Here is an 11295-nt window from a genome sequence, read left to right on the forward strand (position 1 = left end):
AGGTGTACAAAGAAGCTGTAGCAAGATTGTCTAAGCAGTATTCAAATGAACCAAGTATTATGTTAGAAAGAAATGTCTTTAAATGTAAACGACACCCTGAAGAGAGTGTTGAATAGGTCTCAGCCTTAAGAATAGATGAAGCTACTTCTGACTTTGGTGCGACTATAGATGTTTGCATCTGTGACCAATTTGTATTTAATTGATATTCTAGGAAAATTCATGGGAGGTTATGAGGATGCAGGAATCTTAAATTTGACAGAGGTTATTGATATAGCTAAAGGCAATGACCACTCCATGGTGTCTTCAAAAGCCTTGAATGCTGAAGCATCGATAAACATGCTGTCAACCTCCGACATAGATTAGGAGAGCTGTAGTGGATCGGTATGCCTTGTTAACCAATGTATTTAAGAGAAAAATCTTAGTAAGAAACCTGCGCAACTCTTACAATGATATAGATATGGATCTATGAGTCATATAAGGAATAATCCAGTGTGCCCAGCCACTGGAAAAAGTTGCATTAAATGCAAGTAAATGGGTCATTCTCTAATTGAATGTAAAAGCAGCAAAATCCTATAAAAATCAGTAGTGTTGATATTTCAGAGGATACGTGTGTAGAGAAGTTGAACAATGCGATCCCATCGAATGCAATTCAATTACTGCCACTTCCATGGACAAAGGTCCGCTTGTGGATTCTATTTTTAATAAAAAACACCTCTTAAAGTTGCGGCAGAAGCAGATAACCCTGTTGTGTTTGGTGAATTGTATGTCGATGTGGAAGATGAACATATACTGTCAGCCAGTGTTGACAATGACCAAATGTGTTCAAGGGAACATGTTCTTGAGCAAACTAAAGATGTTTTTAGGAAGCAGGCTAGATTCGTAAAAGATTTGAGCATAGATTTCAGCTAAAACCTGGTGCACAACCTGTGGTCCAGAAAATTAGGAATGTTCCTATCAGCGTCAAGGAGGATTTGAAGAGAACCCTCTTAGAAATGTCCTCTCAAAGAATAATTGAGCCCACTGAATCTTCTCAATGTTAAATATGAATATTTTAGTTGATTGTCATTCTACCCCTAAGATTCATGAATTGCTAGCAAATTTAGGTGATGCCAAATTGTTCTAAATAATTGATTTATGATTGGCATATCATCAAATAGCATTGACACCTGAATCACAAGACGTAACCGGTTTTGTGACACCGTTTGTAGCTTATGAATCTCTCAGGCTTCCATTCAGGTTAGTGTCAGCAGCCAGTGTCTTTCAGGAATTGATGGACAACTTATTTGGTGAAATGCCTGGAGTACAAGCGTTCCAAGATGATGTTCTAATTTTTGCGAATAATAGATATAGCCATGACTGCACTTTAAGAAAAGTCTTGGTAGTGTTGTTACATGTTGGAATGTCCGTTAGATGGACTAAATGCACATTTGAAGTGCAAGCGCTAGAATATTTAGGCAATGAGATTACAACTGAGGGTATAAAACCTAAGTTCTCCCTTAAAAAAAAAGCAATTCAGAAAGTCAAAGCACCAACGTACAGGAAGAGTTTGAGATTGCTTTTTGGCCTTGCTAAGTATTACGCATGCTTTTTGCAAGGTATGCTCAATCTGTGGAGCCACTAAGAAATCTACTCCGAAAGGGGGTACAATTTGTATGGTCAGACGAATTGTCGAAGATTTTCAATATGGTTACCTGGGGATGTGGCATTCCTGTCACCCAATGTCATGGGGGTAACATGCAAGAAGGATGGTACTTTCCTACAACACTGCACTACTAACAGTGGTTCCAGTTAAAAAGTTTACTAATCTGAGGTTAAGAATAATGCTCCCAGAATGCTCTTTGATAAGATGCAAATGTTTGCAAAACCTTTAAGCAAGAGTGATGATTCTTTGCTTAGAAAATAAATTATTCAGAAAAAAATGCAATTAGGAAAAAAAACGTTTCGCTACTATGAAATTTTGGGTGCTGTTTCTTTGAAACGTCATTTAGTAAAACGTGTTGATGCATGCTAGTATTTCCCAAAAATATTCCTAATAGAAAATCAGCGTAACCATTTTCAACAAGATTATGGGAAACATGGAAATAAACAAGCGCTGGCAAAGCCAACCGATCCGAAAAAAAATTGTGAGTCTTTTGGTTTCGTCAATGTGTGTCTTGTTTTGACATGGATTTTGTAACACTTTATTGTTCTGGGAGCTGCCAGGACCTCACCATTGTAACAAACACTAGCAAAAAGAAAAATAAAGTTTTTGGTCTCAAAAAGCACACATTGCCACCAGTGGTGTTAGAAAGGCCCAGCAGCCCCCCTCCAAGGCACCCCCTCGGCACAGCACCTGCCCTCAGTGAGTCTGGAGGGAGAATGCCTCAAGTTTTGTTAAGCCACTAATTGGCACAGTAGTTCCTGGCACTGAACAAACCTACCTTGTGTGCCAAAATGCTCCTTGTGGAATAGCAGAATGCTATCACTCACAGTGAAGCCAGCTGACAGAGAAAGAAATAGAAGTTTAATAAAAACTAAATGTATTTGTTAATGCCAGACCTAATTAGGGACCCAATTCTTAAAGAAAGTCACATAAGTGCACCAATGGTATATGTCTTTGAATTAGTGGCTTTCATAAATTCACAAGAGCTTACAGAAGTAGACCAAGAAATGGTGCTCCTACAAAATATTTGTGAATTATATTTTAGCATGAGCAAATGTGTGTGTATATTTGCTTATGTAAAAATCTATTGAGTATTTACAAGTTCATTTTCCCTCCAACCACTTTTTCGGAACCCTGAAAGAATTTCTACTTTTGCCATTGTCAGGAGTGCATTTCCAACCTTTCTCATTATGGGAAAAGATTAGAGAAGAGCTAGCGAAAATCCTTAAAACATGCAAGTTTGCAGAATCGAAGGCATTCCAGCCCTGGAACTATTGCTTACTGCTTCCTCCAGCCCCAGTATGTAGATCTGCGGAAAGGTGGAAAAATAAGGAAATTACTATAGTAGTGATTGAAGTTGCAAGTATTGATGCCCTATTATAGTAGTAGCCCTGGCATAATCAGAGAGGCTATTATCAGAGCTCTTACATAACGAGATTGCAGCCATTATTTGTCGCTGCACTACATGGCACCAAAGGGACAAGTAGATTTGTTTTTACAGGACAAGTAGATTTAAGAAGCAACCTGTCCCATGGACAAGTAGATATTTTATTAGATTCCACACCCCTGTTACAAAACTGATAATTGAAGCACCTGCAATGTATCCTTACAAAGTAGGAAGTAAATGTGTGATCACAGCAGATGAGAGTTTGACTGGGCTTGGGGCAGTTTTGAGTCAGTGGGTGAGTGGAAAGATGCAAATAATTGGTTTTGCATCAAGCGCACTGAAGCATTCTGGGAAATTATATAGGAGAGAGAGGTTTTGGCTTGCATTTGGGTGGTACAAAAATTCAAAATGTACATTTGGAGTTGCCCATTTGAATTTTACACTGATCATAAACCTCTTGAGCAAATTCTAAATGTAAAAAGTTCTAACAACACTTCTGCAAGGTTGATTATGGTTAACATCCAAACTACAGGAGGATAATTATATTAAAAATTTTCCTAATGGGAAGAACTTCCAAACGGACTGTTTACAGCGTATGCCTCTAGAAAATTACGCTAGGTGACGAAGCTTGGGCTGATGATGAGTGTGTGGGGGCTAAATTGGATACTGTCGCGGATTATGGTATCGAGATCACTGAGTAAAAGTGGGCAGCGGTATCGAACACACGAGAACTTGAAGAAAGTGGATACATTTAATGATGAATGGACCAGAGAGTAGATGTTTAACTGGTGAGCTAAACTAATTTTCCAACCTGCCAGAAGAGTTATCCATTGTGAATGGTATCGTATTGCATGGAGAGTTGTTTGCCCCATCTCAAAGTTTAGGACAGAAAATGATTTATTAGCTCACCAGGGACATCTAGGTAGATCCAAAACGTGTAAACGGGTAAGACAATATTACTGGTGGCCATCATCAGAGGCTAATGTTAAACATATTATTGATGAATGCCCCAAGCGTCTTTTATCAGACAAACACTGAAAAATGAAGGAGTCTTCCTTGTATCCTGTACCGTTTCCGAAAACAGCTTAGGATAAAGTGGGTTTGCAATTTACGGGTCCATTTCTGCTGCTTCCTGAAAAAATGAGATACCTTGTCATGTTAATTGATTACTGTTGATCATTATTCCATTTCATGTATTCAATCACCGAGTACAGAGGCAGCCATAACATTTTTAGAGAAAGTGTTTAATGTATAAGGTTCACCTAAAGTTATGGTTACAGACAACGTCCCTCACTTTGTGTCTGAGAGAGTATGTTCTCTCTTTAAGGAACATGATGTGAAATATTGGAAAGTAGCACTGTATTACTCAGGTTCTTATGGTTTGAAGGAAAGGGCTAACAGAATCATGAAAGAGGGGACACAAACAACTTTGTCATCTGGCCAGGAAGTATCCAATTTTTTACTAGAAATTATACATATTTACAATATTATTCCCCACAGTACGACAGAAGAATGTAGGAGGCTGGCCTGGCTTATAGTGGGTACCTTGTGGTACTTACACCTTGGTCCAGGTCCAGTTATCCCTTATTAGTAGATTAGTAGTGTTCTAGCAGCTTAGGCGGATAGAGGTAGCTATAGCACAGTAGCTTAGGCTGAATTAGGAGACATGCAAAGCTCCTACTATACCACATATCATTTAGCACTATATCATAAGAATCACAATACTCAGTTACTAAAAATAAAGGTACTTTATTTTAGTGACAATGTGCCAAAAATATCTCAGAGGATATACTCCCTTAGGAAGTAAGTAAAATTCACAAAATATACACACAAACCAAAATCAGGTAAGTAAACAGTTAGAAAAGTAGTGCAAACATTGTACAATACAATAGGATGCAATAGGCCTAGGGGCAACACAAACCATACACTAAGAAAGTGGAATGCGAACCACTTAGGGAACCCATGCCTACTGTAGTGTGTAGAGGGTCGCTGGGAGTGCAGGAAAACACTAAGGGTGTCCAAGATACACTACCCCAAGACCCTGAAAAGTAGGAGTAAAGTGACCCTACTTCCCCAGAAACGCACTAAAGTCGTGATAGGAGTTTCTGCAAAGGACACAACTGACTGCAAAGCACTGAAGACGGATTCCTGGACCTGTAAAGGAAGGGGACCAAGTCCAAGAGTCACAAAAGTGTCCGGGGGGGGGGGGGGGGGGGGGGGGAGGGGGCAGGAGCCCACTAAACCCCGGATGAAGGTACAAAATGGCTGCCTCCGGGTGGAAGAAGCTGAAGATTCTGCAACAACGCAAGACACCAGGAACTTCTCCTTTTCACAGAAGATGTCCCACGGAATGCTGGAGGATGCAGAGTTGTTTCTATGCAGAAGGACCACAAACAAGCCTTGCTAGCTGCAAAGGTCGCGGCTGAAGAAAAAGGGCGCTGCCCGGGCCCAGGAGGTCGCCATTTGGACGAGGAGACAGAGGGGGCCCTTAGCAATACAGAGAGCCCACGCAGAAGAAGGCAGCACCCGCAGAAGTACTTGAACACAGGTTCAAGAAAACTGAGCACAGCGGTCGACTCAACACTACAAAAGAGGGTCCCACAAAGCTGGTGGTCAACTCAGCGAGTTGAGCAATGCAGGAAGGAGTGCTGGGGACCTGGGCTGTGCTGTGCACGAAGGATTCCTTGCAAAAGTGCACAGAAGCCCTAGCAGCTGCAGTTCACAGGATTACTGTCTGGCGAGGGGAGACAAGGACTTACCTCCACCAAATTTGGACATATGGACCACTGGACTGTCGGGGTCACTTGGATCCAGCATCTGTGTTCCAGGGACCACGCTCGTCACGATGAGAGGGGACCCAGAGGACCGGTGAAGCAGAAGTTTGGTGCCTGTGTTAGCAGGGGGAAGATTCCGTTGACCCATGGGAGATTTCTTCTTAGCTTCCAGAGCAGGGTGAAGGCAAACAGCCCCCAGAGCATGCACCACCAGGAAACAGTCGAGAAAGCCAGCAGGAGTAGGCGCTACAATGTCGCTGGTAGTCTTCTTGCTACTTTGTTGCAGTTTTGCAGGCGTCCTGGAGCAGTCAGCGGTCGATCCTTGTCAGAAGTTGAAGAGAGAGATGCAGAGGAACTCTGGTGAGCTCTTGCATTCGTGATCTGAGAAAAAGCCCACAGGAGAGGACCTAAATAACCCTTGCAGGAGGATTAGCCACCTAGTCAGGTAAACACCTATCAGGAGGGATCTCTGACGTCACCTGCTGGCGCTGGCCACTCAGAGGCCTCCATTGTGCCCTCACACCTCTGGATTCAAGATGGCAGAGGTCTGAGACACACTGGAGGAGCTCTGGGCACCACCCCTTTAGGGTGGAGATGGACAGGGGAGTGGTCACTCCCCTTTCCTTTGTCCAGTTTCGCGCCAGAGCAGAGCTGGGGGTTCCCTGAACCAGTGTAGACTGGTTTATGCAAGGAGGGCACCATCTGTTCCCTTCAAAGCATTTCCAGAGGCCAGGAGAGGCTACTCCTCTCAGGCCCTTAACACCTATTTCCAAAGGGAGAGGGTGTAACACCCTCTCTCAGAGGAAATCCTTTGTTCTGCCTTCCTGGGACTGGGCTTGCCAGACCCCAGGAGGGCAGAAGCCTGTCTGTGGGTTGGCAGCAGCAGTAGCTGCAGTGAAAACCCAGAGAGCTGGTTTGGCAGTACCCGGGGTCCATGCTGGAGCCCCGGGGATGCATGGGATTGGCACCCCAATACCAGATTTGGCATGGGGGGGACAATTCCATGATCTTAGACATGTTACATGGCCATATTTGGAGTTACCATTGTGAGGCTAAATATAGGTATTGACCTATATGTAGTGCACGCGTGTAATGGTGTCCCCGCACTCACAAAGTCCGGGGAAATTGCCCTGAAATATGTGGGGGCACCTTGGCTAGTGCCAGGGTGTCCTCACACTTAGTAACTTTGCACCTAACCTTCACCAAGTGAGGGTTAGACATATAGGTGACTTATGAGTTACTTAAGTGCAGTGTAAAATGGCTGTGAAATAACGTGGATGTTATTTCACTCAGGCTGCAGGGCAGTCCTGTGTAAGAATTGTCTGAGCTCCCTATGGGTGTCAAAAGAAATGCTGTAGCCGATAGGGATCTCCTGGGCCCCCAATACCCTGGGTACCTAGGTACCATATACTAGGGAATTATAAGGGTGTTCCAGTGTGCCAATTAGAGTTGGTAAAAATGGTCACTAGCCTGCAGTGACAAGTTTAAAGGCAGAGAGAGCATAAGCACTGAGGTTCTGATTAGCAGAGCCTCAGTGACACAGTTAGGCACTACACAGGGAACAGACATTCAGGCCACAACTATAAGCACTGGGGTCCTGGCTAGCAGGATCCCAGTGAAACAGGCAAAAACAAACTGAAACACAAATAAAAAATAGGGATAACATGCCAGGCAAGATGGTACTTTGCTACAAAGAAGCCCCTTTTACTTTGTTGCAGAGATGAAAAATTCATACTAGTTTGTTTCCAGAATGGATGAGGGATAAAGCGGAAAGAGGTGGTGTTGAACAATCAAGAGAATATGCATCATATAAATGTAGCAGTGAAGCAAGCAAATATGAAATAACAATTTGATGATTTACGTAAATCTCATGATCGTAATTTTTGTAAATGAGATTGGGTCAGAATTAAAAATCCTAAAAAGATTTTTTTTTTTTTTTAAAGGAGAATCTAAATTTTCTTCGCCAGTTACAGTTGCTAGATCTCCTAAAAGTGCTGGTTGAACAATAGACAACTAGTCAAAATTCCTCCTGACCGAGCAAGTATCATAAAACAAAAGCAGAGGTGTGCATGAGGATCAGACTGGGGTACCTGGTTGCAGTCGGATGTTCACCAATTAAACAGTCAAGTATTAGATAATTATGAAGCTGTGTGATGCGCATAACTCAACAAAAGAGTTTGATAAAGAAGTTTTTTGTTCTGCAAGATTAACAAGTGTGAGTTCAAGGGTGTTGAAAATGTCACATAAATTTAAAGATTATTTAATGTATCGGCTGATGTTTTTATTTTAGTACGCATTTTACTTGTTATGGGTGATATTCTGCATTTAATGTAGTGAATTGTACTTATGATTGTATTTTGATTAGGTAGTTGTTATTTCAACTGTGCTTTCTTTCATTAATTTTTGTTTTGTGTAGAGGGGATGGTGTTGTGGTATTATGATGCATGTTGAAATGTGTGGGTCTGAGGGGTCTGACCAGTAGGTCAGTTGCATCCAGGATTCAGACTGAGAAGGATGTGTTCGTGTCGTGGGCATAATTGTATACAATAAATCCACTTGCATCTTACCTTCATTTAGTGGAGCTCATTCGTCTACAGAGGATGAGTCTGGGCGATGATCTTGTTTGCACTTGAATAAACATGAAACTACAACATACCATTTTTTGAGTAAAGCATAAGCAGCAGCCATGTTGGAGTGGAAAATAACAATTCAAGTACTACTACATCCTGCCATGATGCCTCAGCGCCTTGTGAGAACCCAAACACGTTGGAAGGAAAAAAACGTTTGGGAAGTAAGAGTACAGAAATTCTGGATAACTATACTTACTACTGTAAAACAGCAGAACTGAAAAATTCATTGTGTGCATATCTATAGGTGTATGCCATGTAACAGGAGACAAACATTAAAACGAGTAAAATCACAAATAGAAATCAATCTGAATACAAGACGATATTAACAAAATACCATCACAGAAGAGAAACATGGGCCCAGTTAAATTTGAAAATGATAATTAGCTTAGACGTTCTGGAGGATTTTAACTGGAGGGATGGCAGCCACCAGTTTAAACAAAGAAGGTTCATGCTCAGCCTCCCATCTAACCCAGTCTAATTGGAATGTCGTTAAATAGATTAATAACACCACTGGTAAAGAATAGTACCACAGCTGTAATGCAGTCTTATTATTATTATTACATTTTTATTTTATTATTATTACTACATTTCCAGCGGACGAATTTGAATTCTCGATAGTATTTTTAGCCATTAGTACCGTGCACTGTTGGCGATATTGGACAAAGAGGGATAGCCACCTCTGACCTCATTGGACAATGATGTTTTCACAGTGTGTGAAAATAGATAAGCAGAGACCAGTACTAGAGAGATATTATCATTTAATGCCCACATTATGACGTCATTAACCAATTAACTGTCATGGGCTGTATATTAATAATGACTGTGAATAAAATACGTTGCTCAATGTTCAGAGAACAGGTGATTGTCATACAATACACTGGCCACTGCCGAGGTAGTTTGTTATTAAATAATAATGACCAACGAATCGGTAGGTTCAGTTGGAAGCGTGGATCATATAAGGGCGGTGGAGGCTCACCTGAATGATGATCTGCTGGGAGGTGAAACCTTTGTGGAAAGCTCGTTGAGTTTTGCAACGTGCCTCTCGGGCTCTCCAGGTCCATGCCACTGAAGCCTGCCGCCACGCCTGGCCCCAGAATGGCGAAAATAGTCTCCTCTTCAGCAGAGTAGGCCTCGTCACTGTTAGCACCAGTGCCCTGAGTGGAATGTGGCACCCTCGACAGCTTCTCTTTGGTGCGCCTCTTGAAGTCGTTCCAGCGCTTCTGTACCTCCTGCCCGGTGCGCCTCCAACTGGTGATGCCGTTGATCTTGGCGGCGATGTTTTCCCAGACGCGTCGGCGCTCGCCCACAGTCACCCGCCGGCTCTGCGTGCCGTACAGGCGGCTGTAATTGGCACGCACCTCCCGGATCAAGATCTGGTTCTCCTCATAGGAGAAGCGTGGTTTGCGGAGACGTGTCACCTCCTCGGCGTCTACAGACATCCCGCCGAGTCCCAGACGCACTGATGCCCCGTCAGTGCCAGCTTTGCTGAAGTTTGCTGTCAAAAGGCGCGTATTACCCCTAGTGCTGCAATAAAAGAGACAAAAGGCGATTAAAACAACCTTCTGCCACTACGAATGTCTATGCTTATTATTTAATTATGTAGTAATGCAAAGCAGCGGCTGTTTCTAGCGCCCAGAAGCCGGAACACTCTTGGTTCGAAAAACAGAACTAATACATAATAATACCCGTCACACTCATCCTCTGAGTAGTGGGAATAGACGGCACCACGGCCATAGTGCCTTATTATTACATTATTATTTATTTTCATTTCCAGTCGACGCGCAGGAACGAGGTGTCACTGCGGATAGTGATTTGCAAGTTACTTTAGGAAGTAGGCACAGTGCCCTGGTACCCATCTGTGGGTGTGGCCCGTACTCTGACATTCTTCCAGCCCCGTGGCGACTGTCTCTGCCAGTGTCCCCTTTATTTTTAGGGCCTCTACGGCTACAGCAAAGCACACTGACCTGCAATTGGGAAGGCCAAGCTATAGGAGGGTGTGAAGTGGGTGCAGAAAGATGGCAGTGCTTGGTATCGCGAGCAGAGCCTTGGGGTTGAGTGGTAGAACGAGACATTTTCTACATTTGCGTCCGGAACTACTCCGATGAGTTCTATGAGTTCTAAGTGAGAATTAGTTTTCGGGGTTATACTCTTAAAGAACTATTAATTTACATAGCCTGGCACTACTGAGAAAACACTAACGACCTTTTTAAGGACGGTGCCTGACCACTTCTTACCTTTGACAGCCAATGGGAAGTGCCGGTTGACTGCTAGCCCACCCGGGCTTACCCTAGACGTTCCCCGCCGCTGCTGCACATAAAACTTTCCCCTTCCCTTTGACGACCCTCAGCGCGGTACTCACATGCTTGTGGCGGGAATGGCCCAGCGCCCAGCCACTCTCTTTCTCCCTTCCTTTCATGCCCACCCGAGGGCGACCTGCTGTGAGCCAAGAGACGTTCTTCACCCTTAATGCTTCTCCCACTTTAGCCTCTACCTATCCTTCTAACACCTCCACCTTTCTCCGATTGTTCCTCTCCCTGACCCGGAGGCTCTTCAGTTGTGCGCAGGCTCAGCTAAGCAAGCTTCACTGAGCCGAAATCCCAACAGACAAGCGTGCTGGGCCCTGTTACCTCGGCAACCGTGCTGAAAAGGCATGTGCCTCAGATCCCATAGTTTGGAGAGGAGGGGCGCTCTGCAAAGAATCCTGGGACCCAAGTGCATACATAGAACGTTTAGCATAGTAATACCAAAGTCCTTAATGTGTCTTATTTTTACATCGTTATCACCGAAACGTCTTTCTTTGTATTGGAATGCGAAAGGCAATAGATATAGATGTATATTTTTGATAGCAACTCTATACCAGAA

At 43.3% G+C, this 11295-nt stretch overlaps 1 protein-coding gene across 1 annotated transcript in view; it reads right to left on the reverse strand.

Annotated features, from left to right (window-relative positions):
• Positions 1–11067, reverse strand: part of MYPOP (Myb related transcription factor, partner of profilin) — a 92245-nt gene extending 81178 nt beyond the window's left edge. The window contains exons 1-2 of the mRNA XM_069207749.1: positions 10793–11067; positions 9410–9957 (exon numbers count right to left, since the gene is read on the reverse strand). Coding sequence (XP_069063850.1) covers positions 9410–9872 — 463 coding nt within the window. The 5' untranslated portion in view covers positions 9873–9957; positions 10793–11067. The remainder of the gene's footprint in view (positions 1–9409; positions 9958–10792) is intronic.
• Positions 11068–11295: the final 228 nt, after the last annotated feature.

The sequence above is a fragment of the Pleurodeles waltl genome, chromosome 9 (genome assembly GCF_031143425.1).
Source record: "Pleurodeles waltl isolate 20211129_DDA chromosome 9, aPleWal1.hap1.20221129, whole genome shotgun sequence".
Taxonomy (NCBI): domain Eukaryota; kingdom Metazoa; phylum Chordata; class Amphibia; order Caudata; family Salamandridae; genus Pleurodeles; species Pleurodeles waltl.